Raw genomic sequence first — 20,371 nt, 5'->3', positions numbered from 1 at the left:
ATTGATATCACAGTCTACAGATTCCACACTATAGAAGCATATTGTGAAGACTAAAAGAAGTATAATTATTGGACAATCTATCTTTAAAATTTTACTCAAAAACTGTTTTAGGAGAGGTGTATAACTATAATTATTGGATAATCTATCTTTAAAAGGATTATGAAGTGACCAGTTATATGACGAACCACAGAACCTGTTTTAGGAGAGGTGCAGAATTATTATTGGATAATCTTATCCTTACCGTGTTTGAGAAGTTTAAGTTACCGAAAGCATAATGGCACAATCTGCTCCAATTGAGTGTTTAAAGGTTACGAAAGCTATCTGAGACTGCTCAGATTTACTGCTAAGAAAATATAGGAGAACATGAGTTATCACAAGGCAGAAAGCCGAAAGGAATGCTTAAACCTAAGAAAGAACATTTCACATTGCACAAACCTTTGCATTTCAACATACTCAATTTCCCCGCAAGAGGAAAAGAACATCAGGATGGATCTTGTTGAGGCCCACAAGGAAAGATTCCTAACTTGAACAATTCTGATCTGCAGTTAAAAAACACAGTAACCGGGGAAGTTGTTGCATCTGATTTCAGGCATTACTACGAACTACATGGTATCTTTAAAACATATATATGCAAAGTAAAATTAGTAAAGCAAGCAGAAAAAGGTCTCCAAATGTTGCATCTTCGAAAAGAGATAATCCAACATGTTCTTTATACATTCCTGAATCCTGACTCTTTTAACCCAAAATTAATATATCAAAATCTAATTCTTTCTCTGTGTTATTAGCAAGTTGTTGAATAACAAGTCTAGTCTAGTAAATAGCAAGTCGAGTACTCTAGGCTTGGGTGTATGGATAAGGCTGAGCTGGCAATTAGCTGGCAAGTCTCTTCCCGCCTAAAAGTTTGTTACAAGACTCTGGATCTAGAAATGAGAATAAATACATTCTCTGTGTTAGTAGAGTGAGTGAGTTAGTATTACATTTTAAGATCACAATTGTAAAACTTCATCTTGAAGATTTATATACAGAGTTTAAGTTTGTCAATGGAGATTGTTAACATTTACAATTCAAGTTCATTGTATAAAGCATGATTATCAGTTCTAACATGGTATCAGAGCCTTGAAGAACTCAAAATTCCGCTGTTGAATCGAAGCACTCTTTCTCTCAATCTTGTTTAATCTCTTGTTGCTGATCTTCAAAACATAACTTTCGTGTAAGTTCGTTCTGAAAATCTCTTCATTCTCACGTATAGCTAATCACATCTTCGTTGTGTAAGTTCACTCTGCAATCTGATCTGCTATCTCAATCGATTTAATTGCATTCAATCTGTTTGATCAAAGTTCACATGCATCTAGTATATCATGCCTACAGTTGCATCATACTCAACTGCTATCATAGGTTCCACCTCAACCTCTTCAACCTTTGATTGTAATCATCCATACTACCTTCATCCATCAGATAATCCAGGAATGCAACTTGTCGCTGTTATATTAACTGAATCTAATTACAATCAGTGGCGTAGATCTATGTCTATTGCATTATCCTCAAAACTAAAATACAGATTTGTTGATGGAACTTGTTCTAAACCTGCACAAAATGCACCTCTCTTGATGCACTGGATGCGATGTAATGATATGGTGACCTCATGGCTCTTGAATTCTGTCTCTGTGGATATACGAAATAGTATAGTGTATATCACAACTGCTCGAGATATTTGGCTAGATCTCGAAGTCAGATATGCTCAGAGTAATGTGCCTAAACTCTTTAATTTGAGGAAAGAACTATCTCACCTGGAGCAAGGTTCTCTGTCACTTTCTGGATATTTCACAAGGTTTCGCACTATTAATGATGAGCTTGATAGTGTTGTGAATAAACCTAGATGTATTTGTGCTCAGTGTACTTGTCAAGTGAATGCAAAGCTGATTGAAAGTGAGCAAAATGTTCAACTTACACATTTTCTCATGGGATTGAATGATACATATACTGTAATTCGAGGCCAGATCTTGCTTATGAAGCATCTTCCAACTCTAAATCAGAGTTATGTTATTCTTCTTCAAGAGGAGAATCAGAAAAACATTCATAATGCTGTGAGTGTTACTAATGACAATGTAGCTATGTCTGTGAAAACTCAGTCCAATCCTTTCAAACTACAAGCAAGATTTCAGGTCAACAAGAAAGGTTCTAATGCAGCAATTATCTGTGAATTTTGTCACATGAGTGGACATCTTAAGGAGAAGTGTTATTGTATTCATGGTTATCCCAGTTGGCATAGATTGTTTGGAAAACCAACGCCAAAGCCTAAAAATCTGACTCCTAGAAACTCAGTTGTTGCTACTGTGGTTCATAAAGAGCCGACAATTTCGTACACGACACGATAACACGACACGAAAACGACACGAAAATAACGGGTTTGGTTTGACATTTTTTGTACACGAACACGAAAATACATGAACACGAAAGTACACGGATGAATTTAGTGTCGGTTTTGGGTTTACACTTGGGTACATGACACGAAACGAAAGTACACGAAATAAATAAATATTTAAATAAATTTATCAAAATTATATGAATACATATATCTTACAATAATATTTTACATATAATATATACATAAAATAGATTCAAATTTAAATTTCATAATAATTGAATAACTTGAGTCTTTATAACTTATTAACTTAAAACTCGACTAATAAAAACTTAATATTTAAATATATATTTTATTTATCTTTATTTTTATTATTAATTTTAAATTACACGAAACACGACACGAAATGAAGGTACACGAACACAAAACGAAACGAATCCTTAACGGTTCGGGTTTGGGTTAGACATTCATGACACGAAACACGAAAGTACACGATACGAAAATACACGAAACGAATGAATTGCCAGCTCTAGGTTCATTCTCCTGAAGATGTCATAACTGCAAATACAACCACTACTAGTACATCTATCAGTGCAGGAGTTCAATACTCTAATTCATCTCCTCCTCTCAATCTATCAGATTTGCAGTGTCATCAGTTGATCAAAATGCTACAACAGTCTCTATCTGGAAACCAATCCAATACTGCATCTGTTCCCTTAAATGATGGTCCAAGCTGGAATTCTAATCACTCGGTGAATACTGTTCAAATGACAGATAACAGACACTTTGTTCCTCAAGTTTATAGTGTGATTCAGGCTACAAACCAGTGTCATTGGATCATAGACACTGGTGCTACAGATCATATCACACCATTTATGTCTTATCTTCAAGACATTCAACCCTGCACTGCTACTTTACAGCTATTAAATGGAGCAACTGCTGACATTACTCATTTTGGGAATGTTAAGCTTAGTGCTCATCTTACACTTACAAATGTGTTGTGTGTTCCTTCATTTACATATAATCTTCTCTCTATCTCAAAACTGGTGCAGGATACCTCATATCAAGTAGTATTTGAAACTGATATTTGTTATGTACAGGATCATACATGGAAGATACCTCTAGAACTTGGTAAATAGGAGAATGGACTGTATATGCTGATGTATATGCTGACAAATGACATTTTACGGAAACATCAGACAGAGAGTAACATTGTTGTGAAGACTGTAGCTGCTTCTACTTCAACTAATAAGTCAAGTTTGGATATTTGGCATTATAGATTGGGTCATGTACCCACTGATATAGTTTTTCAGTTACCCAGTATGTTCAGACAAACTATTAGGTGTTTGTGATAGTTGTCATTACGCTAAGCAATCTAGATTGAGTTTCCCTATTAGTACCTCTACAAGTTCAGAGTTGTTTGAACTTGTTCATGCAGATGTATGGGTCCCTATAGGTTTAAAACTCATGGAAATTGTAATTACTTTCTTACATTAGTTGAAGACAAATCTAGAACTACTTGGGTGTATCTTCTACCAAATAAAACAACTGTTCCTTCTGTTCTCAAAGAATTTATAGCACTGATTCAAAATCAATTTGCTAAAATAGTCAAAGTTCTAAGAACAAATAATGGTACAAAATTTATAAATCAGGAGGTGAATCAGTTTTTGAAAGCTGCTGGCATTATTCATCGGTCTAACTGTGTGTATACTCCTCAACAGAATGGTCTGGTTGAGAGAAAGCACAGACATCTGCTAAATTGTGCTAGAGCTCTTAGGTTTCATGCTGGATTGCCTATCGTTTTCTGGGGAGATTGTCTGCTTATAGCAGCATATCTAATCAATAGAACACCAACTGCAGTTTTGAATAATCAAAGTCCTTATCAGGTACTCTTTAACTCTCTACCAGATTATGAGCGGCTAAAAGTGTTTGGATCATTGTGTTATGCAACTGTGGTACCAAAATCAAGTGATAAATGTGCTGCTAGGTCATTTAAAGGTGTTTTTCTTGGTTACCCGTATGAAAAAAAAGGGTTACAAGGTTCTTGATCTTACTACCAAACAGGCAGTTGTTAGCAGGGATGTCAAGTTTATTGAAAACGTATTTCCTTTTAAAACTATAAAGGCTCAGTCTCCACATTTGTTGTTTCCTGAGTCATCTTTCTTTGTTGATAATGATCCCTTACATCCTGATTTTGATGTTAATTTTAGAGATACCTCAATTCTGTCTGATTCCCACCTTGATGCAACAGTGCAAGACACTGACTGTTCTAGTTCAACTGATATTTCTTGCTCTGATGAGTCTATCAGAACTTCTACACCTTCATGTGAGCTTCCTGTGGTTAGACCCCATTGACAGAAGACAGTTCCAGTCAAGTTTAATGATTATACTGGCTTACCAGCTCATTTGATCTCAAATGTCTCTATTGCTGATAAAATCTCTGAACCTCAACACTATAAGGAAGCTGTTGATCTTCCAGAATGGTGCCAAGCTATGAGTTTAGAGTTAGCTGCTTTGGAAGCCAATGGGACATGGGAGGTGGTTCCCTTACCTTCTTCTAAAAAGGCTGTAGGATGTAAATGGCTTTATAAAGTCAAATACTTGTCAGATGGTAAAGTTGACAGGTATAAATCCAGGTTAGTTGCAAAGGGGTTTACTCAAACTGTCAGTATGGATTACTTTGAAACCTTTGCCCATGTGGCAAAGATGACCTCTTTCAGATTATTGTTAGCTTTGACAGCTATGAAAAACTGGGATATCTCTCAACTTGATGTAACAAATGCCTTCTTGCATGGTCTATTAGATGAAGAAGTGTATATGACTTGCCCTTAATTTCATTTGGCTTTGTTCAGACTATAGGAGATCCCAGTCTGTTTGTTTACTCTAAGGAATCTTTTGTTGTCTATCTACTTGTTTATGTAGATGATATGGTTATGAGCGGGAGTGACGTCGTTCTTATGGCTCAGATAACTGATTTCTTGAGTTCTCATTTCAAAATCAAAGCTCTTGGTGCATTGCATTACTTTTTTTGGCTTCAAGTAACCAGGAATAAGGATGGTATTTTTATGACTCAGCAGAAGTACACATCTGATTTACTTCTTGAGTTTGCTCATCTCAAGTCTCAGCAGTCCCTTGTTCCTATTGAGCAGCATCATGAATTGCTGCATGACTCTAATAGTCCTCTCCTTCAAGATGTATCTGCTTATCGAAGACTGGTGGGTAAACTTATCTACTTAACCATTTCTCGTCATGATTTATCCTATGTAGTGCATATTCTAGCTCAATATATGCATTTACCTCGATCAATCCATTGGCATGCTGCTCTCAAGCTCATCAGATATTTACAAACCACTTCCACTCAAGGCATGTTTTATGCTGCCACAGTTAATCCAGTTCTGACTGCATTCTGTGATGCTGATTGGGGTGGTTGTCATTTGACTCGTCAGTCATTGACAGGTTTCTGCATTCTTTTTGGAGGGACGGTCATTGCTTGGAAGTGCAAGAAACATCATGTTGTCTCTCGGTCTTCAGCTGAAGCTGAATATCGCAGTATGGCTGATATTGTGTGTGAAATTACTGGTTGGTATCCTTGTTATCTGAACTACAAATCTGTGATGTTACTCCAGTTCCATTATTTTGTGACAACCAATATGCCTTATATATTGCTTCTAATCCCGTATTTCATGAACGCACTGAACACATTGAAATCGATTGTCATCTTGTGCGTCACAAACTCAAGACTGGTTTGATTTCTACTCACGACATTGCTTCTCATGATCAACCAGCAGATTTGTTCACTAAAGCTTTAGCTTCAGCGCATTTGCGTGTTCTTTTGTCCAAGTTAGGAGTTGTTCTACTCTAACTTGAGGGGGATGTTGAATAACAAGTCTAGTCTAGTAAATAGCAAGTCGAGTACTCTAGGCTTGGGTGTATGGCTAAGGCTGAGCTAGCAATTAGCTGGCAAGTCTCTTCCCGCCTAAAAGTTTGTTACAAGACTCTGGATCTAGAAATGAGAATAAATACATTCTCTTTGTTAGTAGAGTAAGTGAGTTACTATTACATTTTAAGATCACAATTATAAAACTTGATCTTGAAGATTTGTATACAGAGTTTAAGTTTGTCAATGGAGATTGTTAACATTTACAATTCAAGTTCATTGTATAAAGCATGATTATCAGTTCTAACTAGAGGTGGCCAAACGGGCGGTTAGCCCCGCCCCGGCTCGCCCCGACTCGTCAAAAAAACCGTATCAACTCAGCTCGTAACGGGCCGAATCAAACTCGGCACAATTCGCAAAAAATAACGGGTCGTTTATGGGTTCAGTTTTCAGGATTCGATAATCGGCACGGCACGACACTGTTAACCGGCACGAAACAGACCCGACACGCCCGCTCGATTCGTACGACCCGTTCGACCCGTTCGAACCGTGAACCCGTGAACCCGTTCGAACCGTGAACCCGTGAACCCGTGAACCCGCTCGGCACGCACGCGCCTGGACGTTCAAAAGCTGTCGCGTTCTTCCCTTTCAACTCAGTCTGCAACTTCTGCAAACAAATGCCTGCAACTTCTGCAACTCAGTCTCTTTTCTTAACGTAAACCTGAGCCTCTAACGTCTTTTTTTTTTTAATTCTCAAGTCCAACGGCTAAAATTTTCTCCCTATAAAATTTGCACCAGCTTCATTTTTTTTCCACAGCCACAGGCCACAAACTCTCTCTCTCATTCTATCTCACTCTCACAATCTCTCCTCTCTCATTCTATCTTGACTGTTGGAGTTCAAGTCAAGGTGAACCATTTATTTGTGTTACGGTTCATTGGATTGATTCCGAATATTTTTTACAAAAACGAATAATTGCTTTTGATGTTATGGATGAGTCACACACCGGTTATAACATAAAAACAAGAATAGTGGAAACAATGAACGAATTTAATTTATTTCACAAGGTGTTTACGATTTCTTTGGATAATGCTTCGGCAAATGATAAAGCTATTTATTATATTTCACAAGATATTCCTACCGTATTAGATGGCGCTTTCTTGCATATTAGATGTTGTGCACACATACTTAACTTATCAGCACAAAAGGGGATTTCACAAATAACAACTTTTTTATTACCCATTAGAAAAATAATTAAATATTTACGTATAGCACACACATTAAAGAGACAATATAAAAAATTATGTAGAGAAAACGGGTTACTACCCAAAAAGTGGGGTATTGATTGTCCCACGAGATGGGGTTCAACTTATAAATTACTATGTGATGCAATTAAATATAAGGTAGTTATCACGGAGTTGTATAATTCTGATCCAAGAAACCAAGTGGAGGATAGATTAATTGATGAATCTCAGTGGGCATTGGCAATTAAGGTACGTGATTTGCTTGAGTGTTATGCACATGCTACTAAGATTTTTTCTTACGTTTACGAACCAAATGCACATCATGTTATTGTTGAGTGTGTTAATATTGTTACTACTTTAAAAGAATTTGAAAAAGATCAACATTTTGGTTCAATTGTTGTTGATATGAAAATTAAGTGGATAGAATATTTTACTGAATTTCCTTATGTTTATGGTGTTGCATGTCTTCTAGATCCTGGTGTTAGAAAAGAAGGTTTAGAAAATATCCTAGAACATTATTACATGGTGTTAGGAGTTTCATATAATCATATTCTTTATGTAACTAATTGTTTAGATTTATTACATCGTCTTATAGATGTATATACTCCCAAAACTCCAAATCTTGAATTACCTAAGACTAGTAATAGTAGTAGTAGGTTCAATAGTAAAGTGAGGGATATCCTAACTAAAAAACAAAAGTGTAGAATTTCCACTACTTCTTCTGCACCTACAACTTCTTTTAGCATGACTAGAGAGTTTTTTTCTTATCATTATGAGTTAGATGAGCATTTTTCAATACTAACATGGTGGAAAAATCATGAGAACCAATTTCCGGTGTTAGCTAAAATTGCGAGGGACATTTTAGTAGTTCCCGCCTCTACAATTGCTTCTGAATCCGCTTTCAGTGCCGGTAGAAGAGTGTTGGACGAGAAGAGATCAAGTCTATCGCCGGATGTGGTAAAAATATGTGTTTGCAAAAAGGATTGGGATCAAGCCGCGAAAAGACAACAAGGAAGGAAAAAAGACGACTCGGATGGAGAAGAAGAGGTTTGGATGACAATGGACACATCATCGGAATCAGGCATGTCAACAACCGAACAAGAAGAAGAAGAATTTGAATAAATGAAATAGTAAAATGATAGAATATTTTAATATTGCATTTTTTAATTTTCTTTTAATTTGTATTTTGTTCAAAATGTAAAATGCGGTTTGTTCCGTTTTTTAGAGAGGAGTCATCTCAAATCAATTGTAATATTTTTTTAATTAATAAAATTTATAGAGGTACCGTCCTCTTTTCTTTTATTTATTTTAACACATGTTGATATTAAAAAAGATAAATATTTAACATAATTATTTATTATTATTATTATTAGCCGCAAATAATAATAATAATATTATTATTACTTTTGTAGCTTAACAGAGCAGGTAAAGTTCAGATGAATATTTACTATAATTTTAAATATAAAATAAAAATGAGACAATTATCACTATGATTGTTATAATACTATAACTAAAATATGCACAAATATATATCTAAAAAAGCTTGCAATCATGACATCAGGTTCTGCAGTTACAAGTTGTATACTTGTATTGTTTGCTTAAACCCGCCCCGTCCTGTAAACCCGCCCCGCCCCGCCCCGCCCCGCCCCGCCCCGTAAACAATAACCTGCTGCACGCGCCCATTTTCTGTCTGTTATTTATACTCTTTCCTGACCCGTTCAGCTCGTATAAACCGCGAGCTACACACGAGTTCAACTTTTACGAACCGGCACTAACCCGCCACGAACCGTATATCTAGACGTGTTGTTCACGAATTAAGATATAGCCAACTCGGCCCGATAAAAAACCGGCACGGCACGTCCGGCACACCCGTTTGGCCACCACTAGTTCTAACACAAGTACAATTTGAAAGTCCCGCCACCGGTGAAAGCACGCATGCACGAGTATTTAAATTTATGCAACTACTTTTTATCCAAAAAACATCATTTCTAAGTAGAAGTTATAGTAATACCGGGTATTGTTGAGCTTCTTCAGAGATTAAATATATGCAACTACTTCTTATCCAAAAGAAAATATTAGTAAGTAGAAGTTATAGTTATACCTGGTTATGTTGAGCTTCTTCTGAGACTACAACTGGGGGTTCTTCAATCGGTGGGTACCCAGAAAATTCCTCCATAGTTTGTATGACTGGATCATTGTGAGCAATACTTGCATGCAAGATGAAATACACAAGTAAAAGGAGACCGAGAGAGAATCTCACTGCCATCTCAATAATTGGGGGAGATTGTATGAATCATTTGAGAAATAGAAAAGTAGTTTTTTTGTTTTTAAACTTTGGCACGGTGATTACTAAGTAGAGAGGAAGGGATTTTTTATTTTTATTAGCGGTTCAAATTCCCTAGGGGTTGAATGGGGTCAACATTTTTTAGAGGAACAAATGCTCACCGCCTCACCTCGGGCAGGGAGGAAAATATAACACTTCAGCCGCAAAGGGTCTTTTTTTTTGTCTCTCTTTCTAATACCAAAATTACATGTCAAAAAAGTACGAGTATACTATGATTCATGGAATCTTTCACTTTCACTGGCAGTAAGTTTTCAAAAAAAGAACATTGAAATTGATTATATATAGATGTATAAGGATCAATGTGATAAAATTACACATATAGTTAAATTGTACAATTGACTAAGAATTAAAAACAATGTGATGATAATGAATATAGGTAAGAAAGACTAAGATACAAATGAAAAATGAATGTATAAAAGTCTGGCGGTAAATTAATCCGAATTATTTGATATCTCGACTTATATTCGGCTCAAAATATTATACATGTGTCATATATATTTTGAATATGATCAAATCTAGCATAAAAAATATAGCATAATAAAATATGATGCCGTATACGAGCACGTATATACCTGCTCAGATTATGTCTCATATTTTTTTCTATAAAACGATCTTACCTGAATATAATCGGTGATCGGTATTTGGTTAAAACTCCAATATAATTATATTTTTAACTCATTACATTTCTAAGTATATATCAATTTATAATTTATTAATATCTTATATAAATGTAATTTATTACTAAATATGATTTACCCACTTATAAATTGATTTTTTTAATAGTATATATTTAATACATCATATATTTAAGTTTTTAATTTGTGATTATTTAGTATGTTTATAATATTACATCTATTTTTGAAAAAATGATCATTATGTAATACTCCCTCTGTTTTTTATTATATGATGTTTGACTTTTGTGCACAAACTTCTAAGTGTTTTGACCGCATAGTTAGAAGAATAATTTTTAATTTTTTTTTATGAATAAAAATATATAACTAAAATTTTAATTTAAAAAAAGAAAATTTTAAAAAATATTATTTTATCTATGCGGTCAATGAACTTAAAATTGTGCGCAAAAAAGTCAAATGACGTATAAAAGAAAACAAAGGGAGTATAAATTAAAATTATTTTGTAATAGTATTTGACAGTGGAAATACAACCCCTAAGTCGCGCCACTTCTTGGTGCGTAGGCTATAAGTTTGGGAATTTTCCAGCTATTATTACAGAAATTTTCCAGAACCAAAAAGATTGCCCCCAGCAATTCACATATTACAGATCGGCCCACTGAAGAATTTTCAAGCAATAGTTAATAGGTTCATCTAAGGTATATAAGAAAATCAGGGTTTTCAAGCCGAACTAAACTATTTGAGTAACTACAACATTTTACTTATAAAGGATTCTTATCTAAAATTAAAAAAATTCAATATCTTTTATATATAATAGGAGAATAAGGGTATAATTTCATGAAATTAAAAATTCTCATTGAAAAAACTAAATGATGTGGTTTGTGGAAATCGAACTCAAGTTATTTCATTCAACTGTACAATCTCTCACCACTATATTATATTGTCACATGTGCTTTTTGTTATACATATAATATGTAAGTGTACTAAATGAATATTTTATTTAAATTTAAAGATATTTACTTGAATTCCGCAAAAAAAAGATAGTTAGTTGAATATTTGTACAGTTAATTTTAAAGAATTGAATTCCAGATATAAAATTAGACATAGTACATAAATGAATTATTATCTTATTTATTAATCATTTTTTAGTTTAAAAATATATCTCATATATTTTTAACATATTTTTTATTATAAAAAGTAATTAAAATGTATATATATATATATATTTTTTAAAATATTGAATATAGAATCGCTTATATATAAATTATCTATATTGGTATTACATATTTAGATAAGTTCGAATTATAATGAGTCAGTGCATTTTAGAACTTGGCCCATTGTTCAAAAAATACTCGAAATTTGACTACATGACCCAGCCGAAAAATATCGTCACATTCTACGTTTAGTAAATTTAAATTACAAGTTCGGCGAGAATATCTTACCAATAATGTGAATTTTTTTAATATTTTTTGTTAATATAAATTAATGTGTTTGAGGTCTTTATAGGATCAAGTCAATTGATTATCTATATTAAAATTACTAACTTCACTGGTAACACATTATTATTTTTGGGATTTGTCTCAATTTTAAGAATATTTGAAATTTGAAATGAGATCTCACTAGATTTGTTAAAACTACGATTATATATTAAATCGATTTATTTTTCATTTTTCACTTTAAAAAAACTAACTTTTTAAAAAGAATTCTTTTAGATTAACAATATTCATTGATCAAGATAATATTGTACAAATATTTTGAATTATTTTAATATTTTGAATTATTCAAATAAAAGTTATATCTATACTATGTTGTAGCATTTGATTCAATACGTTTTATATTATTTAAGGAAAAAAACATATATTGTTCAATAATTTGAAGTAATTAATCAGTTCAACTGATATTTATAAAACTTTATCGAAATGAAAATTTTTAATTTTAGAAGAATAGTATAAAATGTTATCAAGTTATTATATGAAGGAATATTAGAGTCGTAATGAAAGAAACTTAAAAACGATTTAAAATACGATATAAATACAATTTTTCTTTCGAATTCTTGAAAAAAAATCATGAATATCAATAATAAGTCTTAAAAATATATAATTCATTTTTATGTTACAACCATGATTGATACCCAGTTGCGTAAAAAATAGATATGGATTGTTTGTCAGTGATAATGTGAATACCATATATAAATTATAGCAATTTATTTATTACATAATTTTAATTTTCGAATAATTATAAATGCATGTTATTTAAGTAATCAATTATCTCAGGATGTTAATAATGATTATTATGACAACCCGGGTCAAATCCCGAGCCTTTTTTGAAAACCAGGTCAAGTCCCGATTACGAGTATGAAATAAAACGAAGCATACTGTCCCGAGTGCAACCAACTTGGGTTACGACAAGCTCACCACATGCCCCCAAATGATCATGATTTGTTGGTGCACATAGTATTAGTACTTTACCTTATAAACTGAACAGAAATCCCAAATCTCCTCGATGTGGGACTGGGATGTTACAAACTCCCCCACTTAAACTCCCGACGTCCTCGTCAGGCCCGAACATACAGCCCATAGGACCAAGATCGTACCTCTCTAGTCATTGTGGGATAATATCGGCTGGCTTCGTCTCCCCACCTCCGGACCTCTTGCCATTGTGGGATAATACCACCACCCTTCATGTCCCCACCTCCGGCAACTTGACGCATCAAGCTTTCGAGAGTCGGCTCTGATACCATATATGACAACCCGGGTCAAATCCCGAGCCTTTTTAGAAAACCAGGTCAAGTCCCGATTACGAGTATGAAATAAGACGAAGCATACTGTCCCGAGTCCCACCACAGGCTCCCAAATGATCATGATTTGTTGGTGCACATAGTATTAGTACTTTACCTTATAAACTGAACAGAAGTCCCAAATCTCCTCGATGTGGGACTGGGGTGTTACAAACTCCCCCACTTAAACTCCTGACGTCCTCGTCAGGCCCGAACAGACATCCCATAAGACCAAGATCGTACCTCTCTAGCCATTGTGGGATAATATCGGCTGGCTTCGTCTCCCCACCTCCGGACCTCTTGCCATTGTGGGATAATACCACCAGCCTTCATGTCCCCACCTCCGGCAACTTGACGCATCAAACTTTCGAGAGTCGGCTCTGATACCATATATGACAACCCGGATCAAATCCCGAGCCTTTTTCGAAAACCAGGTCAAGTCCCGATTACGAGTATGAAATAAGACGAAGCATATTGTCCCGAGTGCAGCCAACTTGGGTTACGACAAGCCCACCACAGGCCCCCAAATGATCATGATTTGTTGGTTCACATAGTATTAGTACTTTACCTTATAAACTGAACAGAAGTCCCAAATCTCCTCGATGTGGGACTGGGATGTTACAATTATACATGTACATAAATTAGATATTTAGCATATAAATAATTGAAACTATCATAATTTATTAAGAGATGTAACATACAATAATTCACATACTAACACACACACATATAACTTAATCTTACTTTGTTAACTGTAGTGTAAATAAAAAACTAACATTTTCCCATACATACATACGTTGAATTTCAAAAACTAATATTTTTCATTAAAATCAACTTTAATATTAACAATAATGTAAATTTTATATTATTGTATATTATGATTGCATGTCATTCTGACTTCAGTTATGCACTTTTTATCTTTTTAAATTGAGTAAGTTAATTGTAAGTTAGTAGTTAACTTAGTAATAATATAGAGCAATACATATAGTTTATTTAAATAAAATTCAAGATTTTGGTCAACTCTGTATTCAACATATATGTTAATTTGTAGCTTTTTATTTGTAAACATACTAAAGGCATTATACAAATTAAGTTTAATCGTTTCGTTTTAAACGTACACTTACTACCCTGTTTATATTCATTTATTAAATATAAAATAACGGGTAAGAAAAATATAATATAATAATAGTCGAGGGGATATTCACTCCTAAAAGTGAGGAAGCATTCGAAACTCCTAATGTTATAGAGGGGGACATGGAGCTTGTTGGAGAGAAATTTTATCTTCATTTTTTCAAAATTTGACCCAAGAGCCTATATAAGGATATTGTTGGAGTTACTTTACAAACATTATAATTGCATGATGCATAAAAAAACTCTAGAAAATGACATGTGCCTCTCACGGGTTATTATGCTAGTTAAAATTGGAACTCTAACAACATCCTAGTAGTTCCCTAAAAAAGTTAAGCTCCTTTTTTGCTTCCTTAAAGATAAGGAATGCTTAATCATTCTCTATCTTACTTTTATTAATTAAATATTCATTTCCTTTTTTTTTCACACTCCTTTTTCTCTCTCTTCTTTAAAAAATATGAATATTATTTGAATTTAATATTATAATAATAGTAAGGAACCAAAATAAGGATTCTTGGAGTTGGGCTATCTTATAATGTCTTAAATAATTAGGATCCTATTAATTTATATTATTTTTAAGGAATAGGTAAGGATACTATTGGAGTTGAGCAACTCCAATAGAGTCCTAACATATTACTTAAAAATATTATTATAAAAATGAATGCTAGTGTTTTAGGATTTTTAATTGTATGTCAACTCCAACAACATTTCTTATAAATGTATTCTAGTAATATTTTAATATTATATTTAAACTCTAGTTATGCATTTGATATGGAGAAGAAGAGAGAAATGATTTTTTTTATTATTAAAATAAAGGTAAGAAATCACTAATAGTTACTTATAAATAAGACATGAGTGGATGATGCTAATTTTTTAAGTAAGCACCAGAATGCTGTTAGGACTCTATTTTATACAAAATTCCTTAAATTTTAGTTTAAGATCTTGAATAGCTAACTTATTGGAGTTGCTCTTGGTAACCAATTTTTCTGGCAAAAGCTAAACACCCAACACTACTTAACAGCTTGGTGCCAAATAAAGCCGCGATCTGAAAGAAATATAAATGCATGTGTTCTACATACGAAGTTCTTACTTTCTTGATGACTGGGATATTAATAATGAATTAAGATAACAGCATCCAGAGTCTTGGTAAAAGATATATTTACAATAATAATGAATCAGAGGATCAGGCCTTCTGCTGGTGCAGGCTTGGAAGGCTTGTGCTCACTGGCTTCAGAAGCTTTTGGGGACTCTGATAAATGAACTTGAGCATACTCATCCACCATCTTCCTTCTCTTCTCATCTTCAACCATGCTCACTTTCTCTTTAGTATGTTGCCCGACTTCTCCAGCAGCCTTGGCAACTTTGTTAAAAGCACCAGTTACCCATGTTGCTCCACTAAACACATAACGATTCTTCATTACAGCAGAACCAGCACTACTTACTTTCTGTTCAGCAACTGAAAATGCTGATTTTGCTTTGTCAGAAACTTGAAGCTTTTGATCCACTTCCTTGACTTTATCGGTCACAATAGATGTGCCAATGCTTAACTTCTCGGTGAATCCAATTTTTTTGTCAAGAGAGGAAACTTTAGAAGATGCTGTGGAAGTCAACTTATGTTTCTCGTCTATAGCTTTTGCTTTTCCAACAGCATCTTTACCTAACACAAAACCCTTTGCAAGCATGCTAGTAACAACATCTTCTGCCTTGTTGATAGCAGATTCACCACTCTTTGGGGTAATATTCTTTGTTACCTGAAAAAAGTTGAACGGTTAATAGGCCACATATATTCATTTACGATAATAAGGATCCTAAGATTAACCTTAGGATACTTTTCCTTAAGATCACCACAAATACATGTAAACAAGGAACCATAATCATTAATTATTAAATATTTACTTACCATATATTTAACATGTCTTTGAATTAGGAAAGTAAGCAATTTGATAATAAATATAAGAGAATTTACCAAAAATACTAATTTTTCTAAGTTTTTTTGCGATTTTACTATCTTCTGATTTTTTTTGCAAAAATACGGAATATACCAAAATCAACCAGATATGCAACTAGTTGAATAAAGTTTTTTTGGTTGATTTAAGGTTGCATGTAATTGCAGAAACTCGTCAAAGGTTGCATGCAGTTGATTCTAGTTGCCAAAAAACCGTATTTTTGCAATTTTTTTTGAAAAATAATATTTTTGCAAATTAAAAAGTATTTTTGCAATTTTTTTTTAAAAATGACAGTATTTTTGCAAAAATGTTTTTAGACTTGGGTATTTTTCAAAAAAGCCCTAAATATAATAGACTCAAGTCAACCATTACCTTAGGAAATTTTCCTAAGATTAACCTTAGGATTCTTATTAAGTACAAAAAAATTTAACGATGCAAATAGTTCTTACAGGAGGGGGAACAAAAGCAGCAGCGGGAGGCTTGTAATCAGGATCCAAAGCTACAGTAACAGTTGAATCAACAATTGTTGCCCCCTGAAATGAGGTAACAAGTACCCTTCCGTAAATACATAAATGTTGAAACACGTATCTATCTTAGGAAGTTCCAACTAAAGTGAACTAGACTTCAAAAAGCAACTATACCGGAACCAAAAAGGTCCAATCACATGTATACCTTACAACTTGCCAGATTAATTGTTGAATAACAAAATGAAAAGAAGGGGGCAAAATCTGTCTCTTAGGAAGTGGTGTGTGCTCTTATAATTAATACAAGAGTGTCTTCATTTTTTTTTCAATATTACCAAGTCCCAACCAGGCAAGCTAGACATAGATCCAAATTTCATTGGTTTGTTCAGAGAAACATGTCCCTTTGAGGTGGTTCAAGTGTTCAACTATGAAGGACAAGAGACGGAAACAGACTTCAAGATATAATGCTACCTCAATTTGGCACATAAACTTATCTACATACATTAAAATCTTAATATGTAATGAGTTCCTTTCCCGAATGATAGACAATGTCAAAAGGTGTTTCGAATAAAGTACCATACTGGAAAAAAATGTAAGAATGCTAAAGCTCTGAAAAAAGAATGATCAAACTGGTAATTACCGAAAGGAGAACTGCAGTTTCTGCGCCTTCGGCATCCTTAAAGGTGACAAATGCTACCTGAGATCGCTCATCATGACTGCATATGTTTCATATGATTGTTTAAGGTCACAACACCCCCTGAACCTTAGAAAGATTTAATAGGAATTTGAATCATCAAATTTACTAACCCTTGCATCTCAACATAAAAGATATCACCAGAGAAAGAAAAGAACTCTTGAACATCTTGCAGACTGGCTCCTAGAGAAACGTTGCTGACTTTTACACTTCTAATCTGCAAAGATGACACGACTTGAGGTGTAGAATGAAGTATGTGCAATTAACTAAACAAGGCCTGTTCAATCCTCACATCATTAATACACATGAATAAACCTATTTGATTTCATCAAGTTGAAGTGTTTAACATAATATTTATACGAGTATACCAAACAGAAACATTGCCGCACAACACAAAGTGGCAGCATATACCTTACCATAACTCAACAATTAACTTTCAGAGAATCGAGAATTCCAAGCAGCAAACAATGCAACATTACAATGAATATAATATTGAGAAAGCACCCGAAGCTAACTTTTTCAATGTATTGGAAATAAACAACTTAAATTGGTAAAACTGCGTGTCTAATAAATCCACGTTCAAATTCATTGTGATATTGGGAACATTTGACGAAATATGCACTCGATCTAACCATCTTACCATTTTTCAAATTCCAAATATTTAAACACCTAGTAAAATACACACATTACCGTATCATCAATTACTCATTTTCCTCATAATCAAAACACAACCTAATATCAAACATACTCTAAGAACTATATGTGTCCAGTAGACTAGAGTTCAATTCAGTTACATATCAGCAACTAAGCAATAGCATCATTTACCAGGTAAAAAAAAAACTGATACAAATAATAATAATAATAATAATAAATAAATAAATAAACAGATCTCATAAGCAGAGCAGCTATAAAACTAATACCTAGTTTACAATATCAGCAGTTAATACGAGCAACAACAAACTTAATCGGAACTAACAATATATAGATATGCAGATGGAATAGATATATACAGCATAAAAAATATAGATACAAAGCTAAGGAGGGTATAATTACTCACCGACATCGGTGCCGGAAGATGGAGAAATAGATTATTTTTGTTTTTGGTGCTAAGATGGAGAAATAGATAGGTATGTGTAAGAATAATGTGATTTGAGTTAAAAGTGTATGCATTTTTCTAAAGACACTAGCTGATGCCGGCAGGGGAGCTAGCGTTGACCCTTGACCTACTTTGATCAAAAAATATACCTGCATTTAATTTAATTAAATAAATAAAAAGTAAAAAACTTAGGTTCTTGTGATAAAATTTATATTAATATTTACTTATTTCTAAATAACGTAACAAGAATAAAACGTTTGAAATTAAGAAAAGATTTTTTTGGATTCTTAAAATTAAGAAGTATTTAATTTGAATTTTTTTTTAAAATCTGATGGTATTCAAAAAGAGATTAGAATTTTTTAAAAAAAATTTAAGTGTATTCAATTTAAATTTTAAAAAATCTGCTGAAATCTGGCGATATTCAATTTGAATTTTTAAAAAATCATCAAAATCTGCTGCTATTCAAAATTCCATAGATTTCTTTTTATTTGAAAAAGGTGGTGGACTTTTATGTATTTGCTAGTTCATTTTTAATTTTTTGAAATCTCTTTAAAATATATGAAATTTTAAAGAATTTCCGGAAAACTTCACAAAATCAGAACTATGCAAGATCTATTTATTAACTCCGTCAAAATCCACGAACAAGTAAAATTAACGAAATTTTTTTAAAAACCATTAATTGTTATCAATACTTTAAAATCTGAAATGAATACACCTCCTAAATTTGGAATTGATCTAGGTTATATATATTTTTCTTCATTTATTTATATAATAAATCTTCTAATTTATAATTACTGCGATTTTGTCGGGATCTTTTTACAAAATTACACTGAACGCTTTATACATATATGAAAAAGTTTCTATGAGATATTATCATTTGAACTAAAATAATAATGATGTCGCTATCAATAATTAGCTAGTTCGATTATGTTTAAAGAAAAGTCATGCAAAAATTAGATTTATTGAATTTAAAACTTCTAAATTGTTTGTATGACCGACAAGCACGTTCTAGGTGTCAAAATTGTTTAACCAGAGATCCACGACTCCTCCATAAATCGCTAATTAGTCAGGACTTGTTAAAAGAACTTCCGTGTTTTATTTTTTTTAATGCAAAAGAGTTTTTTATAACTAAACCATAAATTTAGTTTTTGCTAATAGACTGATAATACATTACTCCCTCCGTCCCATTTTAATTGTCATATTTGACTTTCACCCGGTCAAATTGATTAAAGTTTGACCAAAGTTTATTAATATTTTATAATTGAACGAAATAAAAAAAATTACATCATCGGAAAATAGATTTAATCTAGTTTAATATATAAATTTTAATTTTTTGAAATAATATAAGAGTAATGTTTAATCTTTGGTTAAAAGTTTAATCTTTGGTTAAAAATTCGTCAATTTGACTTCTATAAAAGGAAATGTGACAAGTAAAATGGGATGAAGGGAGTATTAAAAATGAGGTCCCTACCAAATGTTTGCTAGGGACGTGTTATGCGACAATTTTGAGTTGTTGGATGGTTAATCCAACTATTGTGGTTACAAAAATAATTACAGGGATTAGCCGTTGGATGGTTGATCCAACAATTGTGATTAAAAAATAGTCGCACGGACCGCATGTCCGGAAAAATTATCTTTTTGCCCCGTCACGGATCGTGAATATTGTCTGGGGTTGGGAACTGAAATCGCATATTAGTGTTAATGCAAAGGGTCTATTTTCACTTATTAAATAGAAGTCTAATTTAGGTCAATGTCCACGATCTTTGTAGCTATTTTTTTTAATCACAAGTGTTGAATGATTGATGTAACGGCT

The 20,371-nt window shown here is 33.1% G+C and overlaps 1 protein-coding gene across 1 annotated transcript; it reads right to left on the bottom strand.

Annotated features, from left to right (window-relative positions):
- Positions 1 to 15,404: 15,404 nt before the first annotated feature.
- Positions 15,405 to 18,655, bottom strand: LOC141666254 (binding partner of ACD11 1). Its single transcript, XM_074472249.1, has 5 exons — positions 18,520 to 18,655; positions 17,576 to 17,679; positions 17,409 to 17,484; positions 16,754 to 16,837; positions 15,405 to 16,109 (listed from the first exon to the last, which is right to left on the bottom strand). The coding sequence occupies exons 1-5, from the start codon at positions 18,523 to 18,525 to the stop codon at positions 15,534 to 15,536; spliced, it is 846 nt and encodes a 281-aa protein (XP_074328350.1). The 5' UTR covers positions 18,526 to 18,655; the 3' UTR covers positions 15,405 to 15,533.
- Between the last annotated feature and the right edge of the window lie 1,716 nt (positions 18,656 to 20,371).

This window comes from Apium graveolens, chromosome 6 (genome assembly GCF_009905375.1).
Source record: "Apium graveolens cultivar Ventura chromosome 6, ASM990537v1, whole genome shotgun sequence".
Taxonomy (NCBI): Eukaryota; Viridiplantae; Streptophyta; class Magnoliopsida; order Apiales; family Apiaceae; genus Apium; species Apium graveolens.
Note: the sequence above shows the minus strand (reverse complement) of the source record. Positions and strands in the feature narration are given on the sequence as shown.